Source organism: Platalea leucorodia (assembly GCF_965183815.1).
Source record: "Platalea leucorodia genome assembly, chromosome: 2".
Lineage (NCBI taxonomy): Eukaryota > Metazoa > Chordata > Aves > Pelecaniformes > Threskiornithidae > Platalea > Platalea leucorodia.
Window position 1 is genome coordinate 66635849 of NC_138824.1, and position 17558 is coordinate 66653406.

Consider the following 17558-nt stretch of genomic DNA (forward strand, 5'->3'; position numbering starts at 1 on the left):
CTACAGAAGAACAATAGCCGATATCACAAAGATGCCTAAAAAAGGTATTTGTCTACTATTAAACCTGCTGGACAAGAGGTTTGTGATCACCCACCATTCTACTTCTCACTAGCCTACCCAGTTTTGCTAGGGACTTTGCCCCCCAAGGTGGCAGTGCATCTGCATGGAAGTTTTCCAAATATTTATCCATGGGGATAAATGGGGATTTGAACATGGGGACCCTTATCACAGCACAGTTGCCCAGCCTCATCAGCTCTGCAGCTCAGCTCAACTCTGCTCATTGCTCAGGAGTGTGGAAAGAGGGACTGGGACCCACCTTTGGCTCTTTACTCTTCCTCCTGCTGGTACAGAGTGACTGCAGGCAGTCTCACCCCAGCTCCTGCAGACAGAGGTGGGAAGAGATGTAACATTCCCTTACAGGCTTGGAGAGGAGGGGCTGGAGAGCTGCCTGGCAGAAAAAGACCTGGGGGTGTTGGTTGACAGCCGCCTGAACATGAGCCAGCAGTGTGCTCAGGCGGCCAAGAGGGCCAATAGCATCCTGGCTTGTATCAGGAATAGTGTGGCCAGCAGGACCAGGGGAGTGACAGTGCCCCTGTACTCGGCATTGGTGAGGCCGCACCTCGAGTACTGTGTTCAGTTTTCGGCCCCTCACTACAAGAAGGACATCGAGGTGCTGGAGCGTGTCCAGAGAAGGGCAACGAAGTTGGCGAAGGGTCTAAGGAACAGGTCTTATGAGGAGCAGCTGAGGGAACTGGGGTTGTTTAGTTTGGAGAAGAGGAGGCTGAGGGGAGACCTTATCGCTCTCTACAACTACCTGAAAGGAGGCTGTAGCGAGGTGGGGGTCGGTCTCTTTTCCCAAGTAACAAGGGACAGGATGAGAGGAAACGGGCTCAAGTTGTGCCACGGGAGGTTTAGATTGGATATTAGGAAAAATTTCTTCACGGAGAGAGTGGTTAGGCATTGGAACAGACTGGCCAGGGAAGTGGTGCAATCACAGTCCCTGGAAGTGTTAAAAAAATGCATGGATGTGGTGCTTAGGGACATGGTTTAGAGGTAGACCAGACAGGTTAACGGTTCGACCCAATGATCTCAGAGGTCCTTTCCAACCTTAAAGATTCTATGATTCTAGGGACAGGCTGTAGAAGAGGACTAGGCTAAGCAGGTGACATGAACCACAGCCCATGACTAGCGTCAGCGCCTCATTGTTTTCCATTCTCAAATTTAAGATTGTGATACCACTGACGTGTTGGTTTACTTTACTTTGCTGTGAGTTGTCTGGAGAAAGGAGCATTGGAAGAACTCAGTGATGCACACAGACCATTCCAAACTATGGGATAACCTGTGCTGTTGCTTTCTCTCCAAATTTTATTTCAGGATATAGCAAATGTCATTAGATAGATCCTGTCTACTTTGAAACCCTCTTAGGCAACTTTCTGAGACGTCACTTTCTGGCACTGGTAAAGCTTAAAAGCAAACAATAAAACTGACCCAAACTCTAAGGGTTCACTAAATGCTGTCCATGAGGGAGTGGGAGAAGAAAGACCAAGGGTGCAGCTACTGCTTTAGGTAAATCCAGCCCTGCAGTCTTATCAGCAGCCCCACATAAAGACACAGCCTAACAGCAGGTTTGAGAGCAGGAGGAAGAGGTGGTTTGCTGTCTGCATTTGCTGCTGTAACAGCTGCTCCTTCCTTTAGCAGAGGGCAGCAAGCGGCTAAGAAAGGTCTACGTGTCATGCTCCAGATCGCAGCCTGCCTGCTGGACCACAGTGCGGCACACAAGAATCTGGAACAAAATCCAGTCTATCGCTGAGGAAAGTGCAACAGCTCTAATGAACGCTGCATGGATTCATAAACGCTAGGCAAAGCAGACCCGATGTCTCCTTGGTCTCCGTATGCGCAAGCGTGTCAGAATTGCTCAGAAACTGGCAAACATCTTCAAATGGCACAATGTTAGCCTTCCTGTTTCTCTAAAGGAAGAATACCTCCATATGGTCAAAATCCTTATAATTAGTCATGTTTTCCTCTCAAATACTTTGATGTGATACAATATGCAGATATTGTAAATGAAAGCCACCTGGCTTTCATTTCCCCAGAAAAACTGTGTTCTGCAGATATAGAATGCAGGTACGTTATTTTGAAATAATGTAAATTTATTATTCAGCAGTAGGTGCTCCTTACCACATGCCATGTTACAGACTAGCTTTTTAAAAGTAATAGACCAAAACCAGATAGACTGCCTTACCCCTTTACGCTGGTAAGTCTGAATACTGCACTCTTACATTCACATAGGGAGGAAATCTTGCCACAAAGCAGGACCTGGTCCATAACTGGTGTTTTTGTTTATCACAAACATTATTTACTGTATTTAGCATGATTCACTTCTCTGAAATAATTTTGTTGGTAGGCATGTAGCCTTGAGAATCTTCCCACCCTATCAAAACAGAGATTTCATCTCTTTTCAAAACAACTAGAAGAAAGAAACCTAAAAGCCACTGTTCATAAGATAGAGGGTAACACCCATTTATTTCCTGTGTGTGGTGAAAAGCTGATACCAAACCTGGAAGCAGCTTCTTCTTTTTACAATTTGCATATACCCATGCTTACAGTAGGTTATACAACATGCGTCAGAGACTCATCTTTACGCTAGAAGCATTTAAATACCTACACAAAGATAGTTCATGTCAGTGTTGGACAGTGGCCATGCAATGCTCTTAACTGTTTAGTAGACCAGATAATTCTGCCAATCATGAGTGAAACAGCCCTATACAGTTGCTCCTAAAGACAATTTGCCCAACCTAGGTTATTTTCAAACCCATATTCTTAAGAAAAGTAACAATGAGAATCGGAGCCATTCCAGTTCAACACAATTTGCTCTACATACATAAAAAGCATTGATTTATACAGAACAGGAAGAAGGCAGATATGGGAGAGACCGTGGCAACTTCCACAATATTATGAAGGTAGGGCAAAAGAAAACAGAGTAACACACTTCTAGCTTCCTCTACAGATCTGCCATAAACTTCTGTAACTGTCGCACAGGACTGAATGGAGAAGAGCTAATTCAAAAGCTTGTGGTGAAAACTTGGCTCTGCTGAAGTCATGGCAAAACTCCCACCCTGGCAAGGCCAGGATTTCATTCATGAAGCCTGACATTTGGGATACAGATTCTGCGTTCAATGGGAAGGTGCTGACAAAGGAGGAGTTTTCTGAGCAGTGCAGAGTGCCGTGGATATATTCTTCTAGCTAATATACAGGAAGCGTTTCAGAGCCAGCAGTGATTTCCAGCATGACAAAAGGATTTTAGATGTACTCTCCAAACATACTTATACATAATGTTTTCTACTAATGATGTATAGTCCATCATCTGACACTCATATCAGTCCATACTCAAGAACAGGCATGTTTACTCAACAATAATCAAAAGCCTGTGTAGGCAAAATGCTAATGTGGTGGAAGGAGGAAGAAGGGCTTTTGGTGTCTGAAGAAAGTGTTTCTTAACTTCAGTAAGTCTTTTGCACAACACTTTTAGTACAGAAGGTTAAAATGTGAGACAATTTGCTTCCTCAGTGTTGGTTATCTGCCCCTTCACATGCCCTTTTTTTTTATTTTAAAGTTGATAGCCAAATAGATATGTTTCAGACACATCAAAGTTCTTATGAGGAGGAAAGGGAAATGAGCAATTTTCAAGTTCTTATGTCAGATGTTTTCACCCCCCAACAATGAGTTTTACATAAGACCCTGAGCACGACTGGCTTTGGAGAAGCACTCTGTCATTTAATATTGAGAACTCAGCTTTAAGAGAACATGACCATTTCACATTTGTCAGTACTGTGAAGGAAGTAACTTAAAGCACACTTGAAAAGGGGAACTTCTAAAGCAAGAGCCTGCACAGGAAAACATGTCAGAATGATCTAACTCTCCTTGCATTTCTCCCCCGCTTTGGCATATACACACTAGATGGTTTGGAATATGCTGCTGCATTTTGATATTAATCAGAATGTCTCTGGATCTTTAACTGCTTCACTGATTACATGTGCACAAAGGGTATTTGGGTTGCAAAGCTCAAACTTCACAAAATGGACTTGAACTCTGCAGGGCTGAAGTTACTGTGGAAAAAAAAATGAAGGGGAAAACTACTCAAAACCGGGAAAAGCCTTTTAAAGATCACATGTGCACTTGGGCTTAAATTCCGCTGAGAACACATGGACCACTGAGAGCATCTGTCATCTACAGCCCCAGGCAAACATCTGAATCAGCTACTGTTGGGTAAACTTCAGCATGTGAAGGAAAGGCAAACGTTCATGGTTCAGGAGAGATGTACACACAATAGTATGGCAATTTTTGCTTCCAGTCCTCAAAAAGCGTGAGAATGAGAACATAGCAGGTCCTGAAAGACAAATGACTTGTAGAAAAGAGACGCGTCCCACGGAAAGTGTGCAACACCATGTTCTTACTGCCTTCAAACAGCTTAGAAAGTTGTGTCTTCTGTTGCTAGTCCCTCCCCTCCAGCTGAGGCTGCCTGATTGTTCATAGCCTATTTCAATGCAAAAGTTAAACCATTTTCAATAATGGCTCAATTCCTGCTTTACTTCCCACTGAAATGTGTGAGCGCTTGTACTGTCAGACACTGGGTATGGTAACATCCCACTCAGGAGTAGGCAGGCTCCATCAGAAGATGGGAACCTAAAATTCCTTCAACTAAATCTGCACAAACCCACCTGGTTACAGCTTCATACTTTCAGAACAAGTTTTCCAGTCTGGGAAGTTAAGCCATGAATTACGCATTTAACAGCTGCTGTCAAGTTTCGTTCTGCACTCTGTATAATAAATCTTTCTGCTGGCATTTACCATGTTTTAGTATATTTAAAAAGGAAATACTCAGAAATCATGTCATTTCATATTTGTATGCCAAACACAAATACAATTTTGCTGGAGTTTAATAATTTGATCTCCACAGAGCAGCTTGAACTTAAACCACTTAGAGCACAACAGTTTCATCACCCAGGCTATATCTAAACAGCATTCAGGGTATACACTGACAGGACTATAGCAGACTATGCAAGATGTTATTTTCAAACTAGTGAGAGCAAAACCACCCAGTAAGATGTGGGGGCATTGATTTATCAACAGAATAAAAGCCTGTCAATCTCAAGGGGCAATTATAGTCCATCGCTGAAAGACACAGCACTGTGTTCTGATGGCTATTGTTACCCACCCACTCAGATGAAGGGAAATTCAGGTGCACCTGATTATGCTGATTATCTCAATAAGATCATTCGCTAGACCAAATGATGAACCAAAGCCACAAAGGACATGTGGGTGGGTAATGCCCAATCTGCATCTGTGGGCTGAGCAGCTGCACAGCACCTGTACTGCTTCCTGTGGGACTGTGCACCACGCTGAACAGCATCAGTGGTGGTGAGATTACAGGCCTCTTAGCAGCTCTTAGCCTAGATGGACAATGCCCTTATTATTTCTTCAAGATGAGCAATCATGCTGGACTCTGGTACATCTTGCTGTCAAGCAATAAATGGATGTGGCATTAAAGCATCGACAATAACGCTCATATCTGTGTAGGCTGACAATTAACATAGTCCTGCTGTCAGTAACATCCTCATCTGCCATAAAGTTTATCAAGTCATAATCTCACCCTGCACTCTTGACAATACAAAACATCTTTATAAGACAGTAAGAATTAGCAACGTTGGAAAACCATAAAACTGAATGCAAAGCCTCAAGCTAAACACCTTGGCAACTGTGTCTGAGGGAGTTATACAACATTACCACTTACATTTTGATTTTTTTTTAAATATATAGGCTTATTTTTTTGTACAGCATCAGAATACTTAGTTATAGCTTCTGAATAAAATTTGCAAAAACAGGACAAAAATCTTAAGAAATCCACTCAAATTCCATTAACACTAGAATTCTATTAGAATATTCTATAGAATTTTATTATTTTGCACTTGCAAAAAAAAGAGAAGAATCTCATCATCATCTACTATTCCCTCTCTATGTATGAAGACAGAAAACAGTATTATCATTTGAAAATTTGTACCATTTCTGGAACTCATACAAGTGAGGTCCAAACCATGTCAAGAACAAAATTTTAAATTCTGCTCATTAAACTTCAGATAGACAGCTCAAAATACCAGTTCTTACATGAGAAATGTTATTATCCTTAATTTCAAATCAGTCCTTCTGTTCTGAAAAATGAAGCCAAATGTGTCCCAGAACTCGGCATCTGAGAACCACAGCACCCAAGATCACTAATATTTCAATAATCCATTAATTTTAAGCTGGTTTTCAGTTTCTGACTGGGCTGACTGGTCTGCTTAAAACCTGGATATTTTCAGGCTTTGCAGAGAGTAAATAGAAGTCCTATACAGGCTTATCACTGTCACCCAGTTTGTTTCATATCATGGCCTAATGAATTAGAAAGAATGAGAAACCTGGTCTCCGATACTTCTTTTTTGTAATTCCTCACTCTGACTTGTATGACCCCAAGCAAGTCACATTCTTTCTGACACTTATTCTCACTGTATTTGAAGTGTGGGAGTGACGGTAGCTTACCTCAATATGGTGCTGTGATGCATAACTAAATAACCATGAAGTGCTCTACGACATGGAAAATAGTATTAAGGCCCCCAGCCAACAAAACCAGAAGTAAGATGCAGGAGTTCCCTGGCACGTGGCTCAATGTTTAATCCACTAGATTATGTGGCCAATGGGGACAGCTGCTAGAATGATAAAACTGATAGCTGGCACATTAGAATTGCTTTTTAACTACTAGTATTTGCATGATTCACTCCAAATGTTAACTACTTAAAATTTCATAAATTATTTTCCTTAAAATTAGAGAGAAACCGAGTAACATTGTGTAAATGCTTATTATTAACACAAATATTCTTTTTTTCTCTTATAAAGGAAAAAGTGTTTAGAAAAAGATACAACTGAGATACTACATATGTAAAAAAATGCAAACACAAAAATACTCCTTCATTTGTCTATCTTCACTTGCACAAGAATTTGTACAAAATATTTACAAATCTGCTCCCACTATTATGGAAAACAAAGCCCTCTTGCAGACTCCTTAACATAAAGACTGTGGAACATCTAAGTAAATGGATAAAATCATCGGAGTGTTGTTCATATTTACACTAGTTGTAATAAATGTTTATCATGGAGCCCAAAACCAGCTTCTAACAGTTGGGCTCTTGTAAAGATACAAACAGCGGAAGCGATACACTGTACAAACAATTACGAACAGAGAACATGCTTTCCAGCAAATATTGTGCTGATTTATATTGCCTTGATATTCTGCTACATCATTTTGATTTCTTGCTTTGTTATAACGACTGTTTTCACAAGACCTAATATTATAATAGAAAATAGAATCTGCTTCAAAAGAGGGTAAGTACAAAAAAAGAGGAGTTTCACTGTGTACCAAAATCTGCAAAGTATGAAACCCTAAATGGAGCTGAAGTGATACAATTATCAGCATTCCCACAGTTTGCAGCAGGGCCTAGAAACCTGGCAGAGAGTGTTTTTTTCATCTGAGATGTACTTGTTGCCATTCCTGTGACAACCTGCCTACATAATTATTTAAAACAGTACCTGCAGATACTATTTTCAAGCTGGCTCTGCTCCCTGAGGAATCAACAGTTATTTACAGGGTTTTGAAGTTATTTGATACTTGAGATAACCACACCCCTCCTTGTATCAGTGACCCTGAGAGTTCGCATAGTTTTAATTATTTCTGTAGGCGAATCCAGGCCCCATTGATTTATGCACACTCGTAATTCACCCTGCACACGCGCAAGCTGCAAATATCACTGAAACCTAAACCATACTAATTAGCAATGCTTCCTTTTTGTAGGGAAGCAACACATCTGTCCTAGAGCCATGGAACCCAGAAAGCTGCCATGGCCCCGTTACAAACACTCCTTTGCCAAAATAATCTCACCTGTACTTCTGAATCAGCATCGACATGCTGGAGTTGAAACCAGGTGTCTCTGTTATGATACTTCTGCAGATCTTCTTTCTGTATAGCTACCTTTCCTGGAAGTAAAACAAACCAGAAGCACAGTTTAAGACATGCTATAGCTCCCGCAAAGTACATTTCCATCAAAAACAAGTTTTAAAACAATGATTTAAGGACTGTCCTATTCAAGAAAGGCTTCAGAGCAAGGAAAGATTTCTTCAGGGCATACTTCTTTACACAATACATAATTCTTTCTGATGAGCAGCTTTTTCCACTTCATATTGTGAAAGACTTTAAAATTCCTAGCATCATACTCACCTAACAGACTGAAGCACTGGGCTCTGGATGAGCTTGTAAGTATGCTTATAGTAAAAATATCATTATTACTTCTTTGACATGACAATTAAACTTGTGGGAAGAAAAGCTCTAAAATTGTTGGAGAGAGGAGGGCTGTTTGTTCCTGATTTTTGAGGCAGATGTCTGTAACAATCCTAGAAGAAAGTTCCACGCATGGGGTTACTGCTAACAATAGTTTAGGATGAGGCATTTCACTATGTATTTTTGTAGAAGGGCAGTAACTAGAGATGTCAAGTCACAGCAGATTCCCAGATCTGCATTGAGGCCCTGTCGACCTACCTCCCTCACTCAGGTCTTGCAGTTTGCATTCCGCAACCCAGAGCCACCTAAGTACCACCCCTGACTATACAGAGAAAAAAAAACAAAACAAAACAAAACACAACACAGTAGAGCTTTTCCCCTCACCTTTTTAACCCCCTCTTACCCCTACCAAATTAGCTGGTTTGGTAGTTATGGCAACAGCAGCCAGTTCCATGCTGTGAACTAATGTACATGCATGCTAAGGCCTAATATATATGTAAAGCTGAAACTTTTATCTTGCCCAGTCTCTCTCAGGCATTATGTAAAGCACTCTCTGAGGGGCAATGAAACTTTTTCCAAGTGTCTTTCTTTGTATATACAAAGCAGAGCATGGCATGCCTGAGGAGCACGTGATCCTCAGAAAGCAGCTTTGGGCTGGGTGGTTCCCCAGGCACTGAGCAAAGCAGCATGTTCAAAATGAAAGAATCCAGGACAGTCAGAGACATTCATGAGGCTCAAGAAAACTGTTTTTTGGCAATGTGGTTTGGTAGCAGACTTTCTCTGCTAGAGTGAGTTGCTCACATACAGTTTGCAACCACTGCTTTGCTACAGAAACACAGACTTTCTTTAACCAAATCCTGCTAGATAAAATATACCGATGGACACAGCCTTAGTGGGAGAGAAATTTCCAAGGCTTCCCAAACCCATGCAGTTTGGCCAGAGGTCAGTAATACATTACCCCAGCAAATGTTAACAGAACACATTTACAAAAAAAAAATCCACACGATGGAAGACTATGAAAATGGCAAACACAAAGTATTCTCCCTTCTGAAATCTAAAAGCTTAGTAAGTCCCAACAGTAAGTTATTAACACCCCAGCATTCCCTCAAATGATGGCCTTTTCCTTTAGCTGTTGTTGGATGGCCCCACGCCGCCCTCCTGTTTGCTGGGCTGCTCCCCATACCCTGCCACAGCTGCTGCTGCATTCTTCTGTCACCCTCAGGCTGCTTCTGGTGAGAGTTTCCAGATTTCCAGTCCTAGTTTCTAAACTACTCTGCCATCCTTCCACAGCTGCCCTCTGTAGTATCCACCAGGGTTTCTGCTCTGGCTTCCACGGAGCTGATGACCCATTACTCCCAAGTCTTGCTCATTCTGCCCTCAGTGTTCTCCTCCCCCTGCTTGTCCTTTAGAGATTACCAGATCCATCTCCTGGCAAACATTAAACTAGAGATTAACGAGGCAGATTCATTACCAGGCTCTTCATTGGACATGCAGAGCAAGAGACTTGAAACTTCTTACAGAAGCAATAATTAAGTTAACACAAGCCTACAAAATAATATGGCAGAAAGTGTAAATAAGACATATGACTGCACTGAACAGAGGACACCAAGTTAGGTTGCTGTAATGATGGCTGTGTATTTTCAAAGCTCCTACTTTTATTCTTCAACCATGGCAGTTTGTGGGCAACCTAGTTTCTCTATAACATTTTGAGAGAGTAATTTAAATGCATGACCTTCCAATAATTGCTTTGGACCTCATTCAAAATTGTTTACTTTCACTGCTCGCTATCCTCACTGTACCCTTTAATCTCTTGAAGAAATCCTCCACCCGACTGCGGTGCAGCACACACTTCCCAAACACCGCTGCCCGTATCTTTCAGTCAGTCTCATTCGCAGTCACCACCCTTGCAGGGAACGTCCTTGCGGAAAACTCAAGGATGATTTCACCAACATCTGCACCTGTACGTAGCATAAATGGCGTTATCACTGTCCCCTCTCTCAGCAGGGAGTTCCACTGTTCCCTACATCAAGGATGGCAAGATAACCCAGATGGGTCTGACCGCATAGTCAGTACGTAATGGCAGCACAAAGTGTTTGGAGGCAATGGTACACACCTCCAGCTCCAAGAGGGTTAACGTGGTGGTACAACTGTTTTGATCAAGAAACTGTTTGAACAGCACTGTTTGCTCTGCACACAAGCAAGTCTTATTAATGAGCGAAACTTATTGACTGAGCTGGCTGGAATCCAGGGTTTTTCACTGTATACCAAATGATCCACAGAGGAGAAAAAACTACTAGCAAAAAAAAAAAATGGGCGGGGAGGGAAAGTTTAAAAAAGGGCCTACACTTTGGCTAGTCTAAACATACACAAAGGTACATTACTGATAGGGCAGATTGTTTGATCTGCCCTGTTAAACAATCTTCTGTGTACAGGAGCATCCTGCACAATTTCTGTTTATAATGCTTTGCCTGCACCAGCCATGTCCATATGCTCACCCAGCCCACGTGCCTCCTCCTCCTCCTCCTCCTCACCAGGCCCATGCAAGGTACAGTGCAGGTGATGAGCACAGCCAGGACCTGCCCTCCTCTGTACAGTCACTGCTCTGACACCAGCTGACCTACATCTGACCTGGCTCAACCAACTTCTAGCCTCGCCAGAATGAGCTTAAATCTAGGCCAATAATCACAAGCTGTTGGCACCTGTCATTTGACCTGACACTGCATGATAAGGGCCTACAATTCTCCTTGAAGACAAACCTGACACAAGAGGTCAGAAAGGTTTACCACCGCTCATTTACAGGACGTTTTCCTCTCTGTGGCTCTTCAGCGCGCTCCCAAACTTGAGCCCGTGGTCCTGTGCTCTTTCTCAAGACTTGGGTGGCTGCCAGGCAGCAGCGAGAGGCTCCAAGGCTTGCACCTGAGGCACCCAGCCACTCCTGCTTGGTTTCCTCAGCGCCGCCCCAGGCCGCAGAGAGCCTGTGTCTGTTTAAGCTTTTAGACACTGTATGGGAGGAGGCAGGAAATGGCAGAGCGTGCTGAATAGTACAAGGTGCAATTTCAAAACTTAACTAAGTTACAGTTTTAAAAGTTAGATTCTCAGCAATAAGACCAGCAACGACGAGGTAAAAGCATTCTTCTCATCTGAAGTTCTTTCCAAAGTCTGACATTCACCAGGACCTCAGGTTGGGGGAGGGTGGGGAAACCCCACACACTCCTGCATGTTTTTTACCCGTATGGCAGCGATTTCCCTATGTCCCCCCAGTTCAGACTGAGCAGATCTTCACTGGCACATTTAAATCCTAAGCCCTCTGTTCAAAACAAAGATGCGACATGTCATGCCTGACCCCTTCCTTCTGTGAATCTCTCTTCAGGGAAAAACCAACAACCTATTATTTCAAACATGCGGCCAGCTCATGGATGAATGAAGTTACTACCTAGGGTCTGGATGGTCCTAAGGGTGCAAATTCCACTTTACCATCCCTGGTGCAAACTAATTTAAAAGCCTCCTACCTTCCCCACCCATGCACCCCTGTCCCTGTGGCGTGCTCTGCTGAAACTGTCGAGGAAACCGATACAAACCAAAAACACCAAACAATGAAAATAAACATGCTGGGGGAGAAGGGAGGAAGAAATAAGTTTCAGGGGTCATGTGTGGGTGTTGTTGGCGTTTTTGATACACAGATCATTTCAACTGACCAGTTTTAAGGCTTCCCCACTCAACAGTCTCATTAACACAGCCAGAAGATAGGAGATAGCAGAAGGTCAATAATTTGGGCACAGAGACAGAAATATGCAACACAGGGGTAGGGATTTCTGGCTACACCGCTTGGGCAAGCGTTTGGGGAAGCACCGCACCCTCAGTGCCCATGCCTCCCTGGAGTTTCAAAAGCTCTCCCCAGGCAAGCCAATGCAGGCAATTAGCTTGTCCCTGGACGTGCCTGGGCTTGTTAATTCAGGGTCTAGCATTTCCATACAAAGACTAACAGAGTTGATCATTTGGCTCAGGCGCTCTCCATCCAGTCACAACTACCTTCTGTCTGGATTACCTGTTGGTGACAAAAGGATTAGGCAGTAGTTTGAGGATTACATCTCACCTTTTAATACTCATTTGCCAGTTCGTAGAGTGTTTGCCTCACAGATGAGATATGTGAATATTTATGTCAGATGCTAGATTAGTAGAAGATATATTCCTGTACCGAAAAAGAAGCCAGACAGCAATCGGACAGTTTGTAATTTTAAAAGGGCACAAGGCTCTACCTGAAAAATGATCCATCAGTTATTTTATAGAACCCTAAAACCAGAGCATTTCAGGAGCTCTTGTATCTTCTCTTTAAGTTATATTTATCTTTGAATACTTGCCCAATGAAAACCACAGAACTTTGCATATTGCTGCCAAGTGAGCTGAAGCAATATAATGTAATATTTTTAATACAACATACTCCATTAACGCTGACTGCAGTATAGTTAATTTATAGCAAAGGGTTAGGTCTGAGTCACATGTTAAAAGGCCCCAAACGCCTAATTAATTCAGTCTTCTCTCAGCTCTGAGCAAAGATTACTTTGCCTCCTATGTGCTGCAATATTAGGCAGTAAGAGGACATGGAAGATAGTTCCAAAGTTGCTTGATGCTAGTATATTAAGTACACAAACACACTATATCAGTGAATTGATTTTAAAAAAAACTGATATGAAGGGGAGTCATTTTCAATAGCTGGAAAGACTAAGGACAAATCAGAATCAATTTTAATCAACATTTTAGGCTGTGAAAGCCTTATGAAACTTAAATTACCTTGCAATCTCCAACCAAGAAGCACTGCTGCTGCTCCAGACTACCTGGAATTTTGTAATTACCTATATGAAAGGTTATTTGTCATCAAATAGAAGTACAGAAATTTTGCAAGACAAAAAGGACTAGATGCCTGCCTTGTTCAAGAACAGTACAAATTCACTCACCCCTCCCTGTAACAGGGAAAAAGACTGAAACAAGCAATCTCCCTACTTAAGGATTAGAAAGATGAGAATTAGGGACAACATAAGGCTTCAGAGCCTCAGATGCAGCAGAATGGCTCCCTCTTGTCCCCTGTGCAATGCACCACGAAGCACAAGCACTACTAGGCCATTTGCTACCATGGGTAAGAATTAGTGGCAACAATGGCAGAACACTTCCAGCACAGCAGCAGTGCATCCTACACAGAGTACTGAGGTGTACTATACTCATGACCCCAGTTTTGTTTGGTTTTTTTTAAGTAATCCAAATATAATAAGAATATCACTTATGAAGCCAATTTTTCCCCTTCATAGGATTTATCTTGGATAATAAGGCAGAGAAAAATAGGCTGTGGATAAGACATAGCTTCTATCCTTCAAAGAAGCAAGCTGCAGCATTGCATGGACTATCCTCTATCTGAGTAGTTTTGCTGGCCACAATCCTAAAGATCTTGCTTGGCTTACATCGTAATTTCTGCTCTCCCTGTTTAAAACAAGCAAACAAACAAACAAAACACAACCAAAAAAACCAAACCAAACCAAACAATCCCACCCAACCACACCTCTGGTATCAGTTCTCTGCCAGCCGTTCTCTGGGCCCTTAAAACGTCCATACGTTTGAGAAAGGTGGTATAGCCCGTGGCTGGTTACAGTAGGAGAGCAGTCCTAAAATCTAGACTTGTGGTCACTGCTTTCTGCCTTACAGTAGGCACCAGGACCCTGAGCATGCTGCCTGCACTGAACAACCATCTCCTTCATCCTCTCCATCACCAACCCCTTCTAGGAACTGCCACCAGAAACCACCACTACTCTATCTTCTTCACAGTCCCAGTCTTTGCTTGGTTCAAGCAAGGCATAAACCAGACAGACACTGCTTAACATCTGCTACTGCTGAGAGAACTCAAGTACAGCAGAAAATACAGAAAGCCCAGCTCAAACTATTAGCAGTCAGGGGTAAGATGGGAGGATGGATCTATGATGATATTCCAAATACAGACAGTATTAACACTGTGATTTGGTAGGGAGGAGGGTTGTGTAAAAGGACAGTCGAGGTTCTAGCACATTATGCTCAGTAGTTTTGTTTATAATATGCGTAATTGTAGGAGGAAAAAGGAAAAATATGTATTTTTGAAAGCTCAACTCTGTTTTCCTGCTTTTGTGACCATCTGTTATGTTAAAAGATATTGTGAGTGCATCCTAACAATTTATTCTATGCAGAAAGTATTTATTTTAGGCTTTCTGTGCAACTGTAGAGAATCTTCTCAGGATAATTCTAGTTTGCAGCTTCTTGAGACTTGTCATTGTGGGACAGAGTCATCTGTTTCCTTTATTTCATTAGTAGCTATATTTATACCATACTGAGTAGATGTTATTCCCATGTCATCCAACAGTACATCACGGAAACAGTAAACCAAGTTGTGACTGCTGCCTAAGCCATGGTCAGGGTGGAAGAAACAGGGGAACACAATTTTCTATTAAAATCTTGATCTCTGCTTCATGTTGTATTGGAAGATCCTTGCTCCACTTAGCCAGCAAGAAGCATAGTTTAACAGGGATGATTCTTTTTCAATTTTTCTTTTAAACCGATAAAATAATCGAAAGGTGATGCTTCAGCTACATGTGGCAACAGTTACCTAGTAACGGTAGACTGGACTATGCTTGGACATTTGGTAATACATGGTGGCAACCCTACAAACACACCTCCTCAGCTTTGGAAGTAGTCATTAACAAAGGCACAGTCACCTCAAACATGCAAGCCTCAAACAACTTTCAATTCCAGGGTGTTTTCATTCTGTGAGAGTGTCCATGAGCTATGATTTGGTTTCACCTACTTTAGTCCAGAGCAGCTAAGTTTAATTACCTCCGAAGGCAAATGTGTTTTATTGCCTTACTTTGCTTCAGCTCATCTAGTATTCAGCAGGAAGACAGTTACAACCTGCCAGGATACAATGGCCACAAGACTTTCAATTTGTTGTAGAACACACCTAATAACCTCTATGAAGGTGACTTACAGCAGTTAAGTTATAGTAAATGTAATTAACAGAATCACTTGCTAGTCTTCTCCCCACTGGCTTTCTGCTCCTTCATTGAAGGGCTTAGCTTAGGCATTTCACAGCTGTGCTTTATTCAGTACCATTCCATCCTCATCAGCATCCCCAGCCAAGCCTCCCCCTCAGTCAGGAGTACCACAAACTTACAGAGGAAAGTTCTTACTCCCCAGTGCAGTACAGGGGCCAAGACTTGATACAGCGGATTTACCTCTTCCCCTCAGAACTTCACAGGGGGCGTTTTGTTCTGTTCAGCTTCCTGCTTAACACAGACTTTAGCGAGTCAGTTACATGCATCTGTTACCAAAACAAATGAAGTGCTGGGGGGAAAAAACAAACATGTGATTTGTGATTTAAGTAGAGGATAAATAATTGCGTACTTGTCACCTGAAGGGCATATGATACTAACTATTCTCTCAGTGCAGTGTTAAATGACTTGGTGTGGCACATTTCCTGTTTTTTGACTGATCTATATGTTCAAGGTCACAGCCTGGCACAGCCTGAACTGTTCCTTACACACCTAGGAGAATACCAGCTCAAGGTGTATGGTGGAGATAGTTTTCTTCACTGAATCTAGCTCAATTATTAAAGGGTGAGAAAAGTCTTCTGTCCCATTGTATCGGCACAGCTTGTCTCATTCAGCATTTCTAAAAAGCTGAAAACTAAATATCAAGACATAATCATTAAAGCATGTGTATTTACATTTGACCTATTTAGCAGCACTACTATCCTAATATTCCTTCTACTGCATCCAGCCAGAGGTATCCACTACTACTGGAGGGGTACCAATTGACAGTTTTTCAAGTTAACCCCATCTCCTCAATGTTTTTCTCATTGTAACAACTAGATGGAAATAGCTATCCTATGTATTATACAGACACATGTTCCATCATATTGGCCTACTACTCCTATTTGATCATTTGGAAACAAAAAAAATCTAATTTTAAATGGAATTTACCATTATTTTCAGTAGTAAATTTCCTACTCAAAGCATGTCAACATACTATATAAAATCAGTACTGAAACTCTAGCCAGTAACAGTCAAGACACACAATATCAATTAAACAACTTAAGACTAGTTTATTTCCACAGTAACTGTATATTTGCTACATTTTATCTAAAAAAGACAAATCGTATTTCAGATCCACTAAACTCTGCATTTTCTTCACTATATTCGCATTTCAACCAGCATCCAAGATTCTTCCAAGACACAGTTGTTCAAGAGTTGTATCTGTTTAGCTAACAAAATCCTACATGACTTAGCAAATTATGATTAGGAAAATGCAAATGTAATAAACAACATGCAAACTCAAAGATATCTTTATCTGCACAATCCTCCCATCCTGTATGCCAAAATACTACAGTATGTTCCAAAACGTATCTGCTACACATGTGTTCCAGTTTCTGAATTTGTTTGGTTCTCCTCGGAAGCTTCTGTCAGAGGTTTCAGGGGGTTCTTGTTTTTCATTTTCTCGCCCCCACTCCTTCCGCTTTTGGTGGCTCAGGCATTCTCATCTGTCACACATTGAGTTGCATTTTGGATGTTAAAGATTCTTTATTTACCCTCACAAACTTGTACTTCATATCTGAATAAACGCATGCCTCCTCTGAGCTCCAGTCACCCTGGAAGTCAATATTGTAACACCAAGAGAAACTTCTGGCAATACTAAATAGTGATTCAAAAGGAGCTCCGCTAGCCAGCCATCTTCAAAAAATAGCTGCTTGCCAAATTCTCACCATTTTGACACACATGCAGTCTGTTATCTCTCTGTCTCGAAACCCCCTCAAAACCAGCCAAACAAACAATGCAAACAGATGTCTTAAACATACCAAATCACACAGGAAACACAGGCAAATTCACAAGCTCAGTAACATCTGAACTTCAAATTAGTCTCCCTGGATGGAAGACACAACCCCCAACTCCCTTCTCTGAGAAAGTTCATTGCTGGATGAGCACGGGTAACCACATTTTCTTCAGCAGAAGTGTCTCATGATGACATAATACAACAAGCGATCTCTGTAATGCAAACAAAGGCCCCCTATTTGCAGAACTCAACAGTTCAGTGGAAAAGAGCTTATTCTAGCACTACTCTGACCAAACTTTTTCAGTAGGGACCTCTTCCCAAACCCCCTTGCTCAAGCCTCTTCAAGAAAAGGTCTCTT

General features: G+C 41.9%; 1 protein-coding gene across 1 annotated transcript in view; it reads right to left on the reverse strand.

Moving 5' to 3' along the window:
* Positions 1-17558, reverse strand: part of RASA3 (RAS p21 protein activator 3) — a 133093-nt gene that overhangs the window by 61759 nt on the left and 53776 nt on the right. Inside the window, exon 4 of the mRNA XM_082335596.1 lies at positions 7967-8061. Within this exon, the coding sequence (XP_082191722.1) occupies positions 7967-8061 (95 nt within the window). The remainder of the gene's footprint in view (positions 1-7966; positions 8062-17558) is intronic.